General features: G+C 53.1%; 1 protein-coding gene across 2 annotated transcripts; it reads left to right on the forward strand.

Moving 5' to 3' along the window:
• The first annotated feature begins 367 nt into the window (after window positions 1-367).
• On the forward strand, window positions 368-14,854 carry MECP2 (methyl-CpG binding protein 2). 2 transcript variants are annotated; one of them, XM_047098505.1, is made up of 3 exons: window positions 368-494; window positions 12,116-12,466; window positions 13,638-14,854. In XM_047098505.1, exons 1-3 carry the CDS (start codon window positions 397-399, stop codon window positions 14,719-14,721), a joined length of 1,533 nt encoding a protein of 510 aa, XP_046954461.1. In that variant the 5' UTR covers window positions 368-396; the 3' UTR covers window positions 14,722-14,854. The 2 variants fall into 2 exon arrangements, with proteins under 2 accessions (XP_046954461.1, XP_046954462.1); XM_047098506.1 differs by lacking the exon at window positions 368-494 and having other exon boundaries at window positions 12,444-12,466; window positions 13,638-13,692; window positions 13,802-14,854.
• The last annotated feature ends 7,582 nt before the right edge of the window (window positions 14,855-22,436 follow it).

Raw genomic sequence — 22,436 nt, forward strand, 5'->3', positions numbered from 1 at the left:
TCTGGGCAGTTCCCTGGGTCTGTGTTCTACTCTAGAGCAGTCGAGCCCCCACCCACCCACTTTGCTGGGTACCTTCCAGCAGGAGGTTCTGTAGTCCCTGGGTCTAAAAGGAAAAGTGACAGACTTCCACCCAGTTGCTTCTCTCCAGCTTATTGGCTAAGGTCTCTGGGTATTTTTGGCTCCCCAGCATGGCTTCTGGGGGCAGGGCAGGAACTCCAGTAGGCTGCTGAGCAGGTTTTATGTCCCTTTCCTTTGTTTGACAGAGTCTTCCCCTCACACGTCTTCCCACCTTTGTTTCTAGGTTTTATTAGAGATTGGGAGGGAGCAAGTCCGTGGGAGGTTGTAACCAGCCATTTGAAGCTAATTCTCTAACCCATGTGGAATTGATCCTGTTGTATGGTATGTGATGCAGTGGAAGTGGAAGTGGTCATAGGAAGCAAGTCACAGCCCTGTCCCCCATACTTGCTCTGGCTGTTCACACGTGCTCATTCCAGGTAAATGCCAGCTCCGAGAAGGGAGTTCCAGTGGGCTCTGGGCTGCAAGAACAGTATTCAATCTTCCCGTTGTATTTTCTCCCTGGTTAGTGTTTAGACACAGGGAAGTGACTGAATGTGCTGATTTTTTTCTTGTCACCAGGTGTGTTACTTTTTTAGCCAGTCCCCAGAGTTATCTATGGGGTGGAGGCTTTAGTCCCTGCTGCTTGCTCACTGCTTCCCCATGACTTTGAACCCCTGTCATCCAAAGCCAGGGTCGGTGTAGGGCGGGGGCCCAGGCTGCTGCTGGGGAGGTTGCTGGGACAGGTGGAACCTCCATCCATACCTGTGTGTCTCTTTCTGGGTGTTCCAGCAGTGCGGGCTCCCTGGGGCACTGCAGCCCTTCTCTGCTCTCCCCCTTCTCAGCAGTTCCCCGGGGAAACACCCCAGCCTATTAACTGGCCTTTCCGTGGAGGGCACTAGTGGTATTTCAGGCCCTTCCATTTGCCACCAGCAAACTGCCCTCAGGCCAGCCTGGCTCCGAGGTCCTGTTGTTGTGACCTTGAAGATTTCCTAGGGCTGTTGGGGAGTCCTGTGTGCAGACCTCGCTGACGGGTCCCTCCTGCACTCCCGTATCTGAGCAGGGTAGAGCAGTGCGACCAGTACCGGACTCACACGGAGCCCGATGGCGCCGTATCTACAACAGTCTCTCAGAGTACCTCAGCCGTCGCTGGCACCCTTATTTGCCAGCACCGATAGAGATTTCCCTTCTTTTTTCTATTTTGTTGGCCGTTTCAGTGGGCTCAGACGTCATCACTGGGAAAAAGAAGCTTGTCGGGCGTGCAGATAGGAGGTGACCTACACTATAGGGGGAGGCACAGTAAGGAAAACAAAGTGAGCTGGCTCTTCTGCAGAGTTCTCTCATCCGTTACTGGAGATCTCCTTTCTGCCCCTTTTTTCCCCCAAACACATATTGCTTCTGTTGAAAATTTATTTTGGCAGATATTCTGTTCTTCAACAAAAGCAGCCAACGTTCTGATAAAAGTCTGTAAAACTTAAAGTATACAAAGGTAAGAAGAAAACGGCACCAACAGAAAAGTGGGGGAAGAGGTAGCTGTGGGAATGTACTGCCGGGGACCAAAAAGGCAAATATGTGAATGCACGTGGAAACTGGCTGCTGGGATGTTGAAGACTGGATATTTGTCGGGGCGCCTGCATGGCTCAGGCGGTTGAGCGTCGGACTTCGGCTCAGGTCCTGATCTCGCGGTTCGTGGGTTCGAGCCCCGCGTTGATCTCTGTGCTGACGGCTCAGAGCCTGGAGCCCGCTTGGGATTCTGTGTCTCCCTCTCTCTCTCTGCCCCTCCCCTGCTCCTGCTCTGTCAATCTCTCTCTCAAAAATAAATAAATGGTAAAAAAAAATGTTTTTTAAAAGACTGGATATTTGTCATGAGGACGCTGGAGGCCCAGGGTCCGGGCACTCGCGCAGAGGATCACCACGAGCACCCTGCGGCATGTAGGAGCAAAGGCACCGGGGAACGTGATGGAAGAGAAGTTGCTGGCTGTGGAAGGTAGAGAATGGAGAGCAAGGTCAAACAACATGGGCTTTCCAGGGGAAGAGACGAAATAGCAGAAACATCAGGAATGAGGATTGGGTTTTTGGTTTCCTCCCGTTCGCCTCTCCTCTGGCCAGCTCCCCGCACAGTTGCCTTCATGGAGACAGACGCGGCTGAAGCCACCCTGCTTGGGTTGCCGTCATGACCCACAACCTCACCAGCTCTACCATCTTGGACCCTCCCCCCTGCCTCCAGCAGCCTCACATCCTCGGGTCACAGTGTTGCCATTTCATCCATATTCTGGAGTTCTTCCCCTCCCTTCTGGGGTCTCCCCTTTCACAACACTCCTCACAACTGCCGATTTCAGTACTGTCTGCTTTAGAAGATGGTCAGCACCAGCAGAAAGAGAAGCGGTGCCGGTAGAAAGCTTGTCTCTTTGCTGTAGCGCCCCCGGCCCTGGCACAGCTTATCTGCCGTACCTCGAAGGTGCTTGAAGGATGTCAGCTACTGAATGAGTGAGTCGGTGAGATGAAACGTTGCTTCGCGCCACTCCCAGCGGCCTCACTGTGATCACTTCTGTTTAAAGCTTGCCCCTACCCGCTAAGCATTCCAGAGTGGAAGCGGTTTCTGCTGCCCTCCGTTACTTCTGTCTAGTTCCAGACCATTTTCATCAACTCCAAAGGAAACCCTGTGGACAGCAGCCCGGCAGTTCCTCAGAAGGTTAAACATAGAATTCGCATAGGACCGAGTATTTCCACTCTAGGTACAGACCCGAGAGAATTGAAAACACATACCCATGCAGAAACTCGTACACAGATGTGATAGCATCTAAAAGGGGGAAACAACCTGGGTGTTCATCAGCAGACGTACGGGATAAAAAAGTGTGGTGTTCTCATACAATGGAATGTTGGCCGTGAGGGGATTAAGTTCTGATACACACTACAGCGTGAATGAACCTAGAAAACATGCTGAGTGGAAGGAGGCAGTCATAAAAGGCCATATGTATGTTTCCATGTATATGAAATGTCCAGAACAGGTAAAATCCATAGAGACAGAAAAATTAGTAGTTGCCGAGTGCCGGAAGTAAGGGGGCCTGGGGGAATGACTGCTTAATGGGTGTGGGGTTTCCCCGAGGGGTGATGAGATGTTCCGGAACTAGATAGTGGTGATGGCTGCACAACGCTGTGAATGTACTAAGTGCCGCTAATGGTAAATTTTATGTGTGTTTTACCACAGTAAAAAAAAAAAAAAAAAAAAAAAAAAAAAAGATGGATCAAACACCCTCAATATTTAGCCAACAACCTTCAACTCGGCTAAATGCCTAGTCATTAAACTTTTTTTTCTTTTTATGTCATTAAGCTTCTTGAACTAAATTCTTTCCAGCTGTCATGGTTACCATGTCCTGGGCTTCAGAGATGGCATTCAGGTCAGCTTGGTCCAGTCTACTGGCATGTATCACCCTTGGTTCCACGCTGGCCTCTTTTCCTCAGACAGACGGCACGGCCACTTGCCTGGGCTCCTCCTGCGGCCAGCCAGCCAGGGTTGCTTGGAGACAGCTGCGGGCTCTGAGTCCTGCTGAGGCATCATAAAACCTACCTTTATGATTTAGGGCAATAGACAAAGTCAGCTGTCATTTTAGCGGGATGTTACAAAAATCGGGATCTAATTCACATACCGTGAAATTTACCCTTTAACGTGTACAGTTCAGTGGCATTTAGTACGTTCACGGTGTTGTGCGACCATCACTTCTGCCTGGTCCCAGAACATTTTTATCACCCCTAAAGAACTCTGTACTCGAGAAGTCCCTCCCTGTTACCCACTACTCCCAGCCCCTGGTAATGACTAATCTACTTTCTGTCTCTGTGGATTTGCCTGTTCTAAACATTTCCTATGCATGGAATCATATAGTATTTGTCTTTTCGTGGCTGGCTTATTTCACTCAGCACAGGGTCCCCAAGGTTCATCCATGTTGTAGCCTGGGTCAGAATGTCCTTCTTTTTTAAGGCCGAACAACATTCCAGTGTATGGATAGACCACATTTTGCTGGTCCACTCGTCCGTCAGCAGACACAGGCGTTGCTTCTACCTTTTGGCTGCTGTGAATCATGCTGCTGTGAATACAGGTGTATAAATACCTCTTCGGGTCTCTGTTTTCAGTTCCCTTGGGTCTACACCTAGAGCGGACTTGCTGGGTCATGTGGGAACTCCATGTTGGACCTTTTCAGGAGCTGCCGCCTGCCTGTTCTCCACAGCAGCAGTGTTGGTGGGGCCCTGCTTGTCTTTGCCCACGTGTGACGGCCTCGTGCTGTGAAGAGGAGAGCTAGTGTGTGGCACCAGGGGCCATCACTTGGGGAAGATTCTCCCTTTGACTGTCAAGAGCTGTATTTTATTTAGTTTTTGAAAACATAGGCGGTTTCTCTTGCATCTTCTGAAAACTGGGGTATTAAAAAAATACACTGAATTCAGAGCCACTGAACTTCAGGTTCTACGGCTGTAGCCTTTGAGCAGAACCCCATTTGCTCTTTTGCTCCCCGGACACCACTGAGACTCTCTTCCAGTGCCAGTTTGATTTCTCTCAGATCTCTAAAGGGGCTGAAGCTGGCATCTCAGAGTGCTGCTGCCTTTATTGATTCATGCAGAGAAGCCGCCTCGATTCTGAGATTCTGCGGCTCAGACCGAGGGTAGGAAGGATTGGAAGCACCGAGTGAATGACGCTGCAGGGTGGAAGCAGCCCCTGCCAGAAGGCCGTTTCTGTCTCCTCTGCTCCCTGGCCTTTCGCCTGAGGAAGTAGCCACCACCTTGCCCTCATGGGTCGCGGCCCCACTGTGATACTTGGGCTCCTTCTGCAACTCAGGGGAATGGGTGACTAGAAATGAAAGGTGCTGAGAAATGCTATATCCTGACATTGGCCCCCATGCGAACATGACTGAGATTGGACCGGGATATTGCTGTGCCTCTGGAAGGTTCCCTGGAGCTCACTTTGGAGGGAGCTGGATGCCAATTCAGGTGAAAAGCACCTTTCAGCCGCTGCTTTCACCTGGCTTTGTAGCCTTTTTCTTTTGTAATCCGAAAGCCTTGGGGACTGAGTAGTCCTTCCTCAGTCTCAGTTGTTGGGCCAGCCACACCTGCCAACCGTTGGTTGCCTGCACCCCTGTAATGTACAGGAGCCTGGGGCCAAACGAGTGCCGGGTGCAGCTTCCCAGAGCGGTCTTCCGCAGGGTTACTGTAGGTTCCTTCCGTTATCAAAGTACAGGCAGTGCTCTCCATCAAACCCCTTGGGATACAGTGATTTGGCTCGAAAACAAGATTCCTGCAACTCTGATTTTCCTTCACCAGATCAAAGAAAAGATTGGATCTAATGTTTGCGTTCTAGCAGCACAATTACTAGATAATGTTTTATTACTCAAGAGCTTTTCATGCTTCGTAGATACTTAAGGTTAGTGAAGGCCTTTCTGTTCCAATGTGATATGTGCATTTCTGGGAAAAAAAAATCCCGTGTTCTACAAATGACACAATAAAAAGAGTTGTTATGGGGAAAAATACGTGGGGTACACCACGCCGAACCTATGTGATTTGGTAACCAGGGCTTGCTAACGACACCAGAGATGATTCTGGCTAAAATTTTCATTGAAACACAGAACACCAGGGCACACCGAGTTCCCTGCTGGCATTTGCGCCCAGCATTGCCGTCAGCCGACCCTTTTCACCGTGACCCCCAGATTTGTGCTGCTTTGCACATGAGACACAGATTCTACCGCACGGTTCTTTTGACATTTAAAGTAGGGTCCTAGGCAGGGCTGCCTTCAGCAAGGATTTTTTTTTTAAAAAACACCGGAAAATATCTTGACACCTTCCCTTCATTCACGCTCACAGCTTCACCATATAGAGCATAACACTGTGGAAAACATCGTGGGCCTTTGAGCCACTAAACAAAGGCACTTCCACAGGGATTCCAGCTGTCCCTCTTAATGTATTCGTGTAATGTGAAGGTGTTCCCTTTCATTGTTAGAAAGCTTGCCCGAAACTGCTTCAGAATATTGCTGTCAACCAGCACAGCTTCGGTGACACGGATGTCTTCCGCACACCCCTTTTCAACCGTGCTGCCATGTCAGTACCATGCGTTTCCCTGAGTCACGGCCGCTGCATCACACTCCTAAGAGCATCCGGTGCACTTTGACCCTCAGGAGTTTGGCGCCGTGCTAACATGGGACCATCTTCATGTTCCCCACATGCCCCATTACTACCCATTTAGTGCCTTCGAGCCAGGGGCCGGTACCGGATCGCTTGTTGCCTCGTGCTGTCTGTCCTCTTTAATTGGGAGCTGCTCCCGAACTTTTTCTTCCAGGCCGCAGACGGTTTTGAAGGGTCCAGTTCCACAGTTGGGTGGAATGCCCCCCTCTCTTTGGACTCTTCCAGTTGTTTTCTTATGACCTTAGTTACCTCTTCTTGCAGGATGGGACAGTGTTGATGGTCCTCCTGCATGGCACTTCTGCCATGGCCAGTGGTGCTCAGTTTGATCACCTGTTAAGGGGGGCGCCTGCCAGATTTCTCCGTACAACAGGATCCCCTACCTTCCTTCCCTTACTCTTTAAACCGTATATTCCTTGCTTTTTCACCAGCTTGCAAGTGCAGGTAAAACTTTTTAAAGTGTCTTCTCCAGTGTCTTCTAGAAGACGTTCGGTCTAGCATTTTACGTAGTTTGCACAGGAGGAGCATCTACAGACCTGATGCTGTTCCTTGGAAGCCTAGAGCCCATCCTCCCAGTGTAGCCATCCTCCATACTGCTGCCCCCGTGACCCCACCCTCCCCATCACCATAGACTGTCACTGCCTGTGCTCCCAGGCCCTCACTGTGACTGCCCCAGCCTCGTCCCCTGCCAGCTCCAACCCGCCAGCACTCAGCAGGCTACAGTAGTACCCAAACTCATCATTTATTCGCTTACTCAGAGCGTGCCTGCTTGGTTGTTAAGCTAGCCCGTGCTCGTCAAAGCTGTTAGTCAAAGGGATACAGCCATCAAAAGAAGCATAGGTAGTACAGCGTCTGGGTTGTGGTGACCACTTGGCACTCCTGTGCCTGGCCCTGTGCATCGAGTGGAGAGATGACGGTTAAGAAGGCACACGCTGTCTAGGGGGCATTGACCTACATAGTGGTGTATTCCAAGTACACTGGGGTGCGTAGGGCGTTCTTGCTCATGGGATTGGGGGGTGGGGCAGGAGTAGGGACGGCTTCTCAGAAGTGCCATCTTAACCCAGAAGAAGATGAGAAAGGAGCCAGTCCAGAGACATTGCTTACACAGGGTAGGTGTCGTTAGTCGCTCCTCCTCCTAGGGATGGGGCTGTTGATATCGCTGGCCTGTCCTGAGCCCTTCTTGCCAGCTGGTGGAGCTCCATCAGCCCCGAAACCCAGCTCAGGCCTTCTTCCTCCGGGGAATCCCCATCTCTGGGCTTCCCCTGTGCCTGGAGCCGGGAAGGCTGCCACTGTTTTTTTGTTACTTCGTTGTCCCCCTGATTAAACAGGGCTCTTGAAGACCAAAGAATGATGTTAATTCTGCTCTGACGTCCCACCCCCTGGCAGAGTCCGGCTCAAGGCAAGGGTGGTTGATGAACACACATCAACTCAACTGTGACCTCAGATGAGTTGTCTTGTGTGGTTGGACTTCCTTTGCATCTGTAACCCTGAAGAGTTGGGTGGGTGGCTTTTCTGAGGGTACTCTCAACTCCAGAATATATGAACTTGGGAACTAGGTGCTCGCTCCGTTCTCATCTCAAGATTCTGTGTGTGCATGCATATATAAGTGGTCTGATTCAAGGGATGATAAAGAGGGCTGTTTGGTGTCTGAAAAAGTATGTGTTTCAGCAAACTCCATAAACCCCTGGTGGGGAGGCCTTAGGGAGTTGGGGCACCCTAGGACTGAGCAGGTGGATTACACCTGTTTTGCATTTTTACCTCCAGTCCACGCCCAGTAGAATGGCCTCCAGGCTTCTTTGTGGGCTTTTGTCATTTGTTTTTGTAGAGAAGTAGCAGTCAAAATAAAGTAGCCAACACCTGTGTGCACCTCGGTGCACAGAATTGAAAATCACCATATTGTCATAGCTGCTTCACAGAATTTTAACTTAAAAGGACTAAAATATGGACACCTGGGTGGCTTATTCGATTAAGTGTCCGAGTTCGGCTCAGGTCATGATTTCACGGTTTGTGAGTTCGAGCCCTGCTTCGGGTTCTCTGCTGCCAGCACGGATCCTGCTTCAGATCCTGTGTCTCCCTCACTCTCTGCCCCTCCCCTGCTTGCAGGCGCACACACACTCGCTCTCTCGCTCACTCTCTCAAAAATAAACATTTTTTAAAAATAAAAGAACCAAAATATCACAGAGTTAAAGGCCCTTTTATTCCTCAGCTTTGGTGCTATTAAAAGTTCGTTTATGGGGCACCTCGGTGGCTCAGTCAGTTAAGCGTCCAACTCTTGATCTCGACTCAGGTCTTGATCTCAGGGTCATGAGTTCAAGCCCTGCATTGGGGTCCACGCTGGGCGTGAAACCTACTTTAAAAAAAAAAGTTTGTTTATTATGCACTTAGATAGGGTTTAAAGGTAAATTTTATGTTATAACTGTTTTATCACAATAAAAAGCTTTTTTTAAAAAACCCGAACAGTTCACTTGGGCCCGAGTCAGAGTCTGGGCACAGCTTGGTCTCCCCTCTGTGACTAGTATCAAAGAGCTACGTTCTCCTCTCCTTGAACCTCTGTCAAGGTGGCTATAACCAGCCCCTGTTCCTGGCCCAGGATTCCCTGTCCTCAGTCAGTGGCACCACCATCCTCCTAGGCATTGGCCATGATCCTCAGTTCATCCCCTCCCCTCACCCACACCAGCCTGCCTGTCAGCTCTGTCGTTCCACCCCTCATCACATCCCAGACCCTCCGCTGTCTGCACCCTGGGGCACAAGGAGACCACTGCAAGAGCAGGCTTCTCAGGGCGCCTGGGGGGTTCAGATGGTTGAGCGGCCAACTTCGGCTCAGGTCATGATCACGTAGTTCATGGGTTCGAGCGCCATGTCGGGCTCTGCTGACAGCTCAGAGCCTAGAATGTGCTTCGGATTCTGCGTCTCCCTCTCTCTGCCCCTCCCCTGCTCATGCTCTGTCTCTCAAAAATAAACAAACATTTAAAAAGACAGGCTTCTCACGGGTCTTCCCTGCTTTCCTCTCTGGCCTCCCCACAGTCTGCTCTGATCGAAAAGTAGAGTGATCCTTTGAAGATAAGAGCCCTCGTCCCACCCCCCACCCAAGGCGCCCCAGTAGCAACCTGACAAAGCCCTCCACATCTCTCTTGAGGCCTCTCTGCTGCCCAGAACCTTCTGGCACATAGCCATATGGCTTGCCCCCTTGCCTCCTGTAGGCTTTTCTCTCTTTTGTCCCTCATTGTGTTCCAGTCAGTGTGTTCTTTTGGATACTCCCCTTGCCACAGTGTCATCTAGTGCAAGGAGCCCTTCCAGCCAGCCCCTGTGTCCTTTGACTTTCCCTTTCTCCTTCTAAGCACTCCCCTGCCTTTCCACCCCCACAGGCCACCTCAGAACCACAACCACCCACTTCTCCCAGGGGCTGGCCTGGTTCCCTCCATGGACACAGGGTGCATTCCCTGCCCCTGACGTGTCATACTCGGTCTTAGATATATCCCACCAAGGATGTGCAGAGCACTGTGGTCAGAGATATTTGAAATAAATCTTTTCTCTGCGGTATGTTGTCAGTTTGATACACAGTTCATTTGTTTGTGTTTGTATTCAATATAGTATGGTTTTGTCACCTCTTATTTTCATTTTCATTTTGGTTATGATGTAAGCTCGTACGTGATTCCAAGACGTCTTACCTTGTGCCTGTACCTTCCCTCATTCGCACCCACCCAGGACTAGGAAGCGCTTCTTACCTCGTTGATCACGTGAAAGGCGAAAGGCGGCCTATGGTCCATCGATCTGTAGGCGATCTGCAGGGGCTCCACCCTCTCCAGCTGCATGGCTGTCCACGCTGTGGCCATGGTGTTGCCCATTCCTCACATCCTTGCTGGCAGCCGTCTTGAGTTGTCTGCAGTATCGGGCCACGAAAAATAATGCCGTTACAAATAACCTCCTACACCTATTGTGTTTTGCATTTCTGGGAGTGTCTCTTGAGGATAGAGTTCTAGAAGGGATTGCCATTGATGGCATCGACACCCTTGATTGTATCTAAGAGGAGTTCCTGGGACATGTGGTTTGTACTTGACCTCACAGTGGTTAAACTATTTGGGGAATATAAGTGAGCATTCTGAAGAAGCCAGACCTTTCCCACGGGTGCAGTGTTGTTCTCTGACTCCAGGACTGTCCAGCTTCCAGGGAGCAGCCCTGGCCTTCAGCAGCACCCCTGTAGACTGTGTGAAAGTGACTGTTCCAGTCCATCCACCACTCTGATGCTGACAAGCTCCCTTTCTCCTCTATGTGATGGTGGGCTGCAGGCCACGCCCAGCTTCCCAGGATCCTTCTTCATTTCCTGCTGGGAAGCTAAGACTGTGAAAATGGAAAACTAAGCTCTGTGCTGTAACAGGCTAGGGACCCTCACTTTTCAGCAAGAAAAAGTCTCCTACGGGCCTTGGACTGAATCAGGGTGACCGTGAGAGCCAGGCTCAGAGCCCTGAACTGCTAGAGGAGGACCCAGGATGGGGAGAATCTCAGGGGTGAGCCTGTCTCCCTACCCCTGACTTGAGCTGTTCAAAAAAGGCATGTCCTAATGGTGCCAAGTCCTGATACTAACATGCCTTTGGCAACTTACCCACATCATTTGAATCAGGTTTGCATTGCACACCACAGTGCCTTCATTGGAGTCTCCCCTGTGTGAACAAGGGGGAAGTTGCTTGGGGCAGACCGGCCGTGAGGCAGTGACCAGTGCTGACACAAGCCATATGGGACCGGACAGCTCTAGGGCTAAGATACTGAGGACAGGAATAGTCGGATTCTTTTCTAGAATGAATTGCTGAGAGACCAGCAGACAGCCGATCCCGAGCCCACAATTCCTCCCAAGCCTCCCCGGCCCCGGGTCATGTTCCAGCCCTCTAAGCCCTGCCTGAGAACATCGTGGCCAGGCTCTGATTCCAGGGCCCAGGGCCTCGTGGTGATCATTTCTGACACACACAAGGAAGGGACCCTGCCAGGTGGAGCCAAAGTATGGGGAAGGAGCTCTGCCAGTTGAGGAGGAGCGGGGAGGGTGCTCCTCTGTGCCTTGGTCTTTGCCCCTCCGTTCCGGTGGTCGTTGGGTGGTCGTTGGTCGAGGCGGTCCTGTGTTATAAGGGAATGTCAACCGTTTGCGATTGCCCGAGTTGGCCAGTCTTTATATAGTGCCTCTGGGGTGTTGGTACCTATTGTTGAGATGGGGAAACTGACGTATGGGATGTTGAGGTCACTTGCTCAGGTCCATGTTTAGAAATCGCCAAGTCAGGATTTGAGCTCAGCTTGGCTGGCTCCAAACCTGCGTGTTCTTACCACAGCACTGTGCTGTGTGCCACCTCCCCGGGGGGTAGTGCTAGGCTGTGTCACCATCAGCGAGTCGTCCTGTGCCCCACAATTGCTTTTGGTCAAGCACGCATGGGAGAAAATCTAAAATACAGAGGCCGTAGTAACACCCAAGCCAGGCCTTCATGAAGAGTAGCCCTGCCCACGTTTTGGGTGGGCAGCTCCCTCTCCAGCAGCCAAGGGCCTCTTGTTAGCCAGCAAGCCCAGAGGCCCCTGGGCACAGCTTGTAAAGTGGCCTCTTCCAAGGCAGTGTACTAAGAAGCCACATGGTGTTTCTATCCAGAAGAATGCCACCTGTACAAGCTGTTTACTGTCCTGCATGCTAGGGGTGGGCGTGGGGCAGAAGGCCTCACAGTGGTCACAGCAGGGGGGCAAAGCCCAAAGCCCCCAAAGACCTCCTGAAGGGAAAAGGCGTCAAGATCCGATGAGCTTCGGCTGGCGGGGAGCGGCCCTGTCTCTCAGAGCCCCACCCGCGCCGGCGTGCTCCAGGCCTGCCGATGCTGACGTTTTCTACAGACTGCTGTTGTGTTCCCTGTGATGCTTACATACTTATTTAACACTTCAGGGAAGAAAAGTCAGAAGACCAGGATCTCCAGGGCCTCAAGGACAAACCTCTGAAGTTCAAAAAGGTGAAGAAGGATAAGAAAGAAGACAAAGAGGGCAAGCATGAGCCCCTGCAGCCACCCGCCCACCACTCTGCTGAACCAGCAGAGGCAGGCAAAGCGGAGACCTCAGAAGGGTCAGGCACAGCCCCAGCCGTCCCGGAAGCTTCTGCCTCCCCTAAACAGCGGCGCTCCATCATTCGTGACCGGGGACCCATGTATGACGATCCCACTCTGCCTGAAGGCTGGACCCGAAAGCTGAAGCAAAGGAAATCTGGCCGCTCCGCTGGGAAGTATGATGTGTATTTGATCAAGTAAGTAAGGGCAACTCGTGTCGTCTGCAGAGCAGGGAAGGCTGGGTAGGCAGGAGGCGGGGGGCAGGTGCTAAGAAACTAATGGGGATCCCTTAAGAGCGGCAGCTCTTCATTGCTTGTCGATCAGGAAAATGTGTGTGCATCACCCTATCTTGGGTCCGGGGAGGGGGGACTTCCCTAATGAACACCACTTGCGGGCCCAACCAGGTAGGTTTGGAATGACCATGTGCAGAGATCACTGCCCTGAGTGAGCCATGCACAGGGTAGCAGGGCGTGACTTTACCCCACCAGCCCTTGGGTCTTGTCTGAAGATGGCATAGCAGTAGGGCCTGCCCAGGGCCACAGCGAGGGTTGGAGTTGACGGGGCTCGGTCCACTCTGTGGATCACGTTGGGAAAGGTGAGCTCTCTGACAGGGCTTCCGGGGAGAGACACAAGTGAGCACCATGTGCCTTTCCAGCTGTCCTTTGTGCATTTGTCCAGCTTCGGGCTGGTCGTTGGGCATTTTCTATTGAAACAGAGTAACTTCCAAGCCAGAGCTTCAGAGGAAGACTGAATGAGTAGTGCATTTCAGTTCTGGCCCTTAGACGATCCAGAAAAGGTTAACAGACTTTGAAGGACATTTGCAGACAACCTCGTTTGATTCCAACAACTCTGAGAAGGGTGAGCAAAGCGTTATCCTATTGACAGATGAGGAAACTGATCCCAGAGAGGCTAAGCGGCATGTCCAGGTTCAGACAGAGGAGTGCTCTACTTACTGACTGGACCCAGGCACCAGCCAGCAGGGTGGGCCCCAGCCTGGTGGCTCAAGAGGGTCCCTAGGCCTGGCCCCTTTGGGGGGCGGCCAGAGGAGGGGCCTTGGTGGCAGACGGATCGTCAGGGGCATCCAGGCAAGAGCCAGAGAGCAGCCAGCACTGAGCTGTTCTGTCATTGGAGCACGCCCTAAAGGGGCCCACCACCACCCAGCGCGACCTGACTGTGGCCGCACCCCTCTGTTTTAGCCCGTTTGGCTCTCCTCTAATGTGACTGGCCTCTCGCTCAATAGCACCATCAGGCAGGTCGTAGCTGCAGAGCATCCTGTCGGAGAGTTCACCACATTCTGCTCTGCCCCATATCTGACATTCCTGTGGAAGCTTCTAATCATTCTTTGTGTCTCTCCATTTGTTCCCACAGTCCCCAGGGAAAAGCCTTTCGCTCTAAAGTGGAGTTGATTGCGTACTTCGAAAAGGTAGGCGACACCTCCCTGGACCCTAATGATTTTGACTTCACGGTAACTGGGAGAGGGAGCCCCTCCCGGCGAGAGCAGAAACCACCTAAGAAGCCCAAATCTCCCAAAGCTCCAGGAACTGGCAGAGGTCGGGGACGCCCCAAAGGGAGCGGCACTGCGAGACCCAAGGCAGCAGCATCAGAGGGTGTGCAGGTGAAAAGGGTCCTGGAGAAAAGTCCCGGGAAGCTGCTGGTCAAGATGCCTTTTCAAGCTTCGCCGGGGAGCAAGGCCGAAGGGGGTGGGGCCACCACGTCAGCCCAGGTCATGGTTATCAAACGCCCCGGCAGGAAGCGAAAAGCCGAGGCCGACCCCCAGGCCATCCCCAAGAAGCGGGGCCGAAAGCCAGGTAGTGTGGTGGCGGCCGCCGCTGCGGAGGCCAAAAAGAAAGCAGTGAAGGAGTCTTCTATCCGGTCCGTGCAGGAGACCGTGCTCCCCATCAAGAAGCGCAAGACCCGGGAGACCGTCAGCATCGAGGTGAAGGAGGTGGTGAAGCCCCTGCTGGTGTCCACCCTCGGCGAGAAGAGCGGAAAGGGACTGAAGACCTGCAAAAGCCCCGGGCGGAAAAGCAAGGAGAGCAGCCCCAAGGGGCGCGGCGGCAGCGCCTCCTCGCCCCCCAAGAAGGAGCACCACCACCACCACCACCACTCGGAGCCCCCGAAGGCGCCTGCGCCGCTGCTTCCGCCCCCGCCCCCGCCCCCGCCCGAGCCCCAGAGCTCCGAGGACCCCGCCAGCCCCCCTGAGCCCCAGGACTTGAGCAGCGGCGTCTGCAAAGAGGAGAAGATGCCGAGAGGAGGCTCGCTGGAGAGCGACGGCTGCCCCAAGGAGCCAGCTAAGACTCAGCCCGCGGTCGCGACCGCTGCCACGGCCGCAGAAAAGTACAAACACCGAGGGGAGGGAGAGCGCAAAGACATTGTCTCGTCCTCCATGCCGAGGCCAAACAGAGAGGAGCCTGTGGACAGCCGGACGCCCGTGACCGAGAGAGTTAGCTGACTTTACACAGAGCGGATTGCAAAGCAAACCAACAAGAATAAAGGCAGCTGTTGTCTCTTCTCCTTATGGGTAGGGCTCTGACAAAGCTTCCCGATTAACTGAAATAAAAAATATTTTTTTTTCTTTCAGTAAACTTAGAGTTTCGTGGCTTCAGGGTGGGAGTAGTTGGAGCATTGGGATGTTTTTCTTACCGACAAGCACAGTCAGGTTGAAGACCTAACCAGGGCCAGAAGTAGCTTTGCACTTTTCTAAACTAGGCTCCTTCAACAAGGCTTGCTGCAGATACTACTGACCAGACAAGCTGTTGACCAGGCTTCTTAGGGTGTGCCTGCACCTCCCCTCCCACCCGGACCTCCCCCCTGTGTGGTCATTAGGGACAGACAGTGAGTGCTTGAGAGGACACGCCCGTTTTTCGGTGCCGGTGCCGTTGGTGCCCCAGTCTGCCCTCTCCTCTCCCCCTCCCCTGCCCCACCCCTATGCCCCAGTTCCCCACCCACGTTGGGACAAGGAGGTGTGAGGCAGGAGAGACAGTTGGATTCTTTAGAGAAAAAGACAGAGATGGCCAGTGGCTACAGCCTGTGTGATCTCACCCATGGTGGCACAAATCTGGCCCCACGCCAGCCCCAATCCAAAACCGACTAGGACATTTCACAGAACAGGGAAGTAAGCACCTGTTCGCTCCAGTTCCGGCATGGCTAGGAGGGAGTCAGTCCTTGAGCTGCTGGGTGTAGATTGGCCTGAGCCGCAGGAGAGAGGACGGCCGGGGGGGCCGTCCTCCAGTGGGTGGCGCTAGAGAGAGGCCGTGGAAGCCGCAGGACAGGGCGCGGGCAGGCTGGCCCCGACTCCTCCGGGTGGCAGAGAGCAGTGGGGCCGATGGAATTCCTAGTCGCTCAGAGCAGTCTGTGACTGGTAGACAGAGGCCTAGTGGACAGGTTGGGGGGCCAGGGGAAAGGAGGGGAAAATGTTCTTCCAAAACTTTCCAATTCTACTCCTTTAGGGACAGCTTAGAACTATTTGCACTATTGAGTCTTCATGTTCCCACTTCAAAACAAACATGCTCTGAGAGCAAACTGGCTTGAATTGGTGACACTTTGTCCCTCAAGCCACCAGACGTGACGGTGTTTAGAACTACCTGGATCTGTATATACCTGCGCTTGTTTTAAAGTGGGCTCAGCACATAGGGTTCCCACGAAGCTCCGAAACTCTAAGTGTTTGCTGCAATTTTATAAGGACTTCCTGATTGGTTTCTTTTCTGTCCTTCCATTTCTGCCTTCTCTCATTCACCCTTTCATTTCTTCCCTCCTCGTTCATCCCTTCTGCGCCAGGTACCCACAGTCTCCAACTTTACCTGAGTTGATGCTGGTCAGCTCAGTCCCCCAGATCTCATCCTGCCCTTGGCCTTCCCACTGCCAGCCCCAGCCCCAGCCCCAGCCCCAGCCGCACCCTGTTCTGAGCCCTGAAGAAGCCCTGGGCTCTGCCGAGTCCACCTGGCCCTAGCACCTTGGCTTCTCTGAAGGGCAAGAGAGCAGCACGATCTTGCTCTCGTAGGGAGCTCCCTTCCCTGGTCAGACCCTGCATTCTGGGCCTTCTGAACCTTCTACTTGAGAGAAACAGGCAGGAGAAGTTGGGCCGATTTGGATTTGGGAGCTGAGGGTAGCACAGAGGCCCCCTCGGCCTGCCAGAGTCATTAAGTAACCCAGCCCTGACCTTGGCCTCCTCCAGGCCCAGCTAGCACAGTGCAGTGCAACAAGGCAGCAGGTGGGAAGGAATGTAGGTGCCCCAGATCTGGGCCGGGACCAGCGCCTAGCCCCCTGGCCCCTCCGCTCCTCCTCTGAGTTAACCACGAGTTCTCTTCTGATGGAAAATGTGTGGCTTTTGCTTGCCGGAGACTGGGTGGGGCCAGCCCACCCCAGGTTTCCACCTCTGTGCCAGGGCTGTGGTGTGGGGGCTTAGAGGCTTGGCTTTGCTGTGGGTGTTCCTTGATCAGTCTCCATTTAGGACCCCATCCCCTCATTCTCTGTTCAGGAAGTCCTTATCTAGCTGCATATCTTCATCATATTGGTATATCCTTTTCTGTGTTTACAGAGATGTCTCTTATATCTAAATCTGTCCAACTGAGAAGTACCTTATCAAAGTAGCAAATGAGACAGCAGTCTTATGCTTCCAGAAACACCCACAAGCACGTCCCATGCGAGCTGCTGCCATGAACTGTCAAGTGCGTGTTGTCTCGTGTATTTCAGTTATTGTCCCCTGGCTTCCTTACTGCGGTGTAACCATGAAGGAGTGAAACATCCTAAAAACCGTCTAGCACTTCCTTGCCAGTCCTTAGTGATCAGGAACCATAGTTGACAGTTCCAATCAGTAGCTTAAGAAAAAATCGCGTTTGTCTCTTCCGGAATGGTTAGAAGCAAGGGAGTTTGCCCCCATTCTGTTTGCAGAATCATAGTTGGCCTTCGTAGTGTTTCTGTACCCATTCCCCTATGCTGCAAAAGCAAGTCCCACAACCAGACCCGCTCTGCTGTCGACCCTCTGGGCTTCACTTCTGACTCCTCCCCAGGAAGGGAAGGGGGGGTGGTTGGAGGAGGAGGCGAGTCCTTCAGGACCCCTCTTCCTTCAAGGACAAAAGGCTCCTGACCCCGAAGTAGCCTCGCACTCCCGGCACCCACAAAGGATGCCTATCCACGCGAGTACAGCGTCCGGCCAGTTTGTCGTGGAGACGCCGTCCGTTCTGGTCGGTTGGGTTTTTATGCATTACACTTAGTCCAGTGGAATGTGACTCCTGGAACCAGTGTCAAGACAAGAGCTGGCCTCCCCATCAGCTCAGTACCATCTGGTCCCGGGAAGACGAGCGTGGGGCCCACCATGCCCCCCCCCCTTTCACCCAGGACCGTTCAGGGGCTGCCTGGGTGTTGGTGGTTGAGGGCACAGCGTTTCAAGTGTCATTTTCCTTCTGCCCGGCCTGACCTGCAGCCCCTCACTCCCTGGCTGCTTCTCCTTACAGTTCCAAAGCCGCAGGCAGCGCCTGGGGCTCTGTAGGGTTTCCTCTCCTTCTCCCCTTTCCTCCACATTCCCTCTTCTGCACCTAATAAAAGCACCACGAGTAAGTCACCATTAAGCAGGTCGCCGTGGTGGTTTGTCGCCCTGGCAGGCAGGGGCCCTGCAGCTCCCATGCCACCCCTGTCCTGGGTCAGGTTGATAGGAGGTTGGAGGGAAAGCCAGGCCATGGGATTCTCACCAGCTGTGTCCAGCCCAGTTTGGGGGTGTGACCTCAATTTTGTGTGTACTCGGCCACCCCGAAGATTGGGGGCATCTTTTAGGGACTGTGTGAAGAGTACAGAAATTAACCAACAGCTTTTAGATACCTGTCTGTGGGGCTAGGTCACAGAGTCCCTTTCAGTCACCCCAGCCCTCGTTCTAGTTGTTAGTTACTACCTCCTCTCCCAACAGAATGCCATAGGCCCTCGAGCTCCTCCCACAATGCCTAGCCCAGCTCTGCCCTGCCCACTGGTGGGCCTGCCCTAACCAGTGGAATTGCTGGCCTTGACACTGTAGTGAAGCAGGGCACTGAGCCACAGCCAGGCTCTAAGACAGCTCCCTTCTGCCGCTGCTGTATTCCCACATCAGAAGGCACAGGACACACCTAGAAATGCCCCGTTCCCCAAGTCCGTCAGTGCCAAACTACCCAAGGACCCCAGCCCCTCAACTTCCTGGAGGGTACAAGCCGTGGTGGTGGCCCGGGGACCCTGGCCACAGCCAGCACCTGGCTTCTACTCCTGAGACCCCGTGCAGGTGTGGGCAACAGTCTTCAAGGGCACCCTTCCTGGCTCGAGGCCACCAGTGGTGGCACTAGGACCCGGAGGAGCCCCAACAAACCTGCTCCTCTGCCCAGCTTTTCACTGCTGTGACGGGGGTGTGAAAGAGGGTACTAGTCCGAAACAAACTGCCATGTTTAGAGGGAAAGGGGTTTCTCTAGCTGACAGGACCTCTGCATCTAAGTAACTTTTAATAAAGCAGCCGAAGCGCAGGAAGGAGCAAAAGGTATGAACTGAATTCACCAGGTGGGGCCGACTGGATCTTGCAGGGCCCAGGTAGAGCCCGGCAGCCGAACTCCGTGCCCCCTTTCCAGAGCATTCCCACCCAGCTCTCGGGGCTGATGGAGCCAGGGAAGGTCACAGGTGCCGGTTCTTGGAGAAGCCTTTTGCGCACCCTTTCCTAGCCAGTGTCACCCCGAATCGTTTCCTGATCGGAGTTTCACACACAGATTCTAGGACTGATGGGCCAGACCTCAGGAAGCGAGCTATGTCTAGAGCCCTGCGGGCCTTTGCCTAGCCAGTTCCCGGAGTCCTGGCTCGTGGGGGTGGGGTTGGGGGTGGGGGCAAGCAATGGCAGCGTCGCCCCGCCTGTGGTAGAAGCCCTGCTCCTGTGCCCCTGCGGCCCCACCGTGTCGCGTTCCTGATCTTACTCTGTTCTCTGTAAGGGCCCCCCCTTTGCTCTCTTCATCAGTAAACTCGTCCACTCTGGAGGGGTTTGTTGAGTCTCCATTTTTGCGTCTTTCTCTTTCAGCTACTGTTATCGATCTTTAGAAAAGGCATAGTCTAATTGTTATCAATCGCTAGGATACTGCCTCCCCCAGGGTCTGAAGTTACATATTAACTGGTAAAAAAAAAAAAAAAAAAAAAAGTGAACACTGAAACCTGTTCTTGACAATTCAGAAGGAAAACCTAGAAAACATTTGGCAGAAAACCACATTTCAATGTTGCTGAATGAATAAGACCAAGCTTTTGCAGAAATGCTGATCTAAAACAACTTGGAGCTTGGCCTGACATGTGGTGAGTGCTGCAGGAAAAGGGGAATCCAGCCTGAAGCTGCTGGGTCTGAGGCTCGGGGCCATCCTGTCCTGTGGGGCCGCCCGCCTGGTCCCAGACCTGTAGGAGCCCAGCGCTTGGTGTGGGAAGCAGAGTTTCACCAGTGACTCCAGAGGCCTGCGACGTCCTCACCACCGAGCACCACCTGTTCTTTGCTCCTTTCTCATCTCGACAGGGCCCTCCCCAAGTGCTGGTTTTTCAGGAAAAAGGGAGTTCTAGGGTCCTAGGGCCCAGGCAACTAGGAAGGTGAGGGTGAGGTGTCCCTTTCAGCCTTGACCTGTGCCCTGAGGACGTTCCCCCGCTCTGCTCTCCCTGGGGCCCAGGGCCTAGGTGAAGCGGTGCTCCCTTCTGCGGTCGGAGGGGAAGACAGTGGCCTGAGCACCCACTGTGGTGCGTGTCCCCCTCGCCCCTCACCAGCGAGAGCCCCTGGGCCGGAGGGACGGCAGGTGTAAGAACAGGTGCCGGGCGGAACCGAGACCCTCCGGAAGGGAAGTCCGGCCTTGGAGTTTGAGAGCATCCGGGAAACCTGCAAATTGCCTTTGCTCCCCCGCCCCCTTCCGGCTCCCCTTTTCTCAGGTCCTCAGCAGCGAGAGACAATGAGATGAAAAGGCCAAGAGGTTTGGCTCCTGCCCACTGGTAGTCCCTCTCCCTCAGTGTTTGTGTGTCCAGTGACAGAGCTGTTCCTCCTGGTGACCCTGATTATATCCAGTACCTTATAGACTATACGCATAGGCCTGCTCGGTCTCTATCCTGGGCTTTTGTTTTGCTTTTTAGCTTCGCTTTTAGTTTTTCTGTCCCTTTTATTTAATGCACCAACTAGACACACAGAGCAGTTGAATTTTTATATATATATCTGTATATTGCACAATTATAAACTCATTTTGCTTGTGGCTCCACACACACACAAAAAGACCTGTTAAAATTATACCTGTTGCTTAATTACAATATTTCTGATAACCATAGCATAGGACAAGGGAAAATAAAAAACAAAAAACAAAAAAAACAAAAAAACAACAAAAAAAAAACACAAAAAACTACAAATCTGTCTGCTGGTCACTTCTTCCGTCCAAGCAGATCCGTGGTCTTTCCTCGCTTCTTTTAAGGGCTTCCCTGTGCCAAGCTAAGGAGGCTCCAGGCAGCGTCCGGGTTTTGCACTGTTTCTCCCATGCTCGTGAGAAAGGTCCCAGGATGCTGGTGCGAGTCAGTTCACCTCAGCGGGTGGGCGCGAGAGCGCTTCCTTGCCCTGGCAAAGTCTGGAATGTAGTTGGCACCACCTGGCCCCCTTTGCCGTCTGGGTGGGGCAGCTGGAGTCCACGGGGAGGGGGGTGGCCTGACCCCCCGCCCCCGCCCCTCCCGGTGACGCAGTCAGAGTGATGGCGTCTGGAGGGCCGGCTCAACAGACCTCCCCACCAGTAGGGCTTCCGCTTTGCCGAGACTGGAGGGGAGCTGGGGGGCCTGTCACCTCTCTGAATGTGTGAGCTGCACCAGGTAGAGCACCAGGGACCCCAGAACCACATACGAGAGTCCACCGGGTCCCCTCTAGGAGGTGGCAAAGACTCCAGAAACATCCCTTTCTCTTCTCCCCCGTCCTACGAGTAACCGCATTTGCTTTTGTAATTCTTAACGAGCAATATCCGCTAGAGTTTAGCCGTAACACTTCTTTTTGATCGTTTTTTTTAAGTAAGTAAAAAACACCAAAAAAAAACCAAAAACAAAAACAAAAACAAAAAAACAAAACCCAGAAACTTGTTCTTCCAAAGCAGAGAGCATTATAATCACCAGGGCCAAAAGCTTCCCTCCCTGCATCAGTACTTCTTCTGAGGCCTGAACCAAAAGAGAAACGCTCATAAGCCCTTTGGGTGGCCAGGCTAGCCGTGGGCCCCTCGGAGGCCCCGGGCCGGGGCAGCCTGTGGGCCCAGCGTGGGGCCGGCTCCAGCCTGCGGTCAGTATTAGCGGTGGGTCACAGCGTCCTTCCCACCCAGCCTGGGGTGGGGGCAGACGAGGCGAGGGGGCCGTTGCCGCCGGTGTTTGCCGCTAACAGGTGGGTGTCCACATGTGTCCACTGAAAGCACGTGCTTTCCGACTGAAATCAGCGCCCGAGTTAGCCTCACACGGTGACCTCTCGCCCGCCTGGACGGAGCAGGGCCCACCCAGTCGAGTGTTTCTGGGGAGCTGGACGGTGGAGTGCAAAAGGCTTGCAGAACTTGAAGCCTGCTCCTTCCCTTGCTACCAAGGCCTCCTTTTCCGTTTGATTTGTCACTGCTTCAATCAATAACGGCCGCTCCAGAGTCAGTAGTTGATGAATATATGACCAAATATCACCAGGACTGTTACTCAATGTGTGCCGAGCCCTTTCCTCGCGCTGGGCTCCCGTGTACCCGGACACTGTAACGTGTGCTGTGTTTGCTCTCCTCCCCTCCTCCTTCACCCTCCCATTGTTCTGGGGTTTTTCCGTTTGGGTTTGGTTTGGTTTTTCTTTCTCCTTTTGTGTTCCAAACATGAGGTTCTCTCTACTGGTCCTCTTAACTGTGGTGTTGAGGCTTATATTTGTGTAATTTTTGGTGGGTGAAAGGAAATTTGCTAAGTAAATCTCTTCTGTGTTTGAACTGAAGTCTGTATTGTAACCATGTTTAAAGTAATTGTTCCAGAGACAAATGCTTCTAGACACCTTTTCTTTACAAACAAAAGGATTTGGAGGGAGGGGATGGTGACCAAGATGAGGGGGGCTGTCCTTTTTCCCCAGGAGGGGAGTTCCGAAGAGATGACCCCTGCCCAGATCAGCCAGAAGCCACCCAAGGAAGTTAAGCCTAAACCAACGGACCAAATAGCTGATGTGTTGCCATTTTCAAA

Source organism: Lynx rufus, unplaced genomic scaffold (assembly GCF_022079265.1).
Source record: "Lynx rufus isolate CCGP_SWC_20201006 ecotype Redwood Valley unplaced genomic scaffold, mLynRuf1.p SCAF_49, whole genome shotgun sequence".
In the NCBI taxonomy this organism is placed as follows: Eukaryota; Metazoa; Chordata; class Mammalia; order Carnivora; family Felidae; genus Lynx; species Lynx rufus.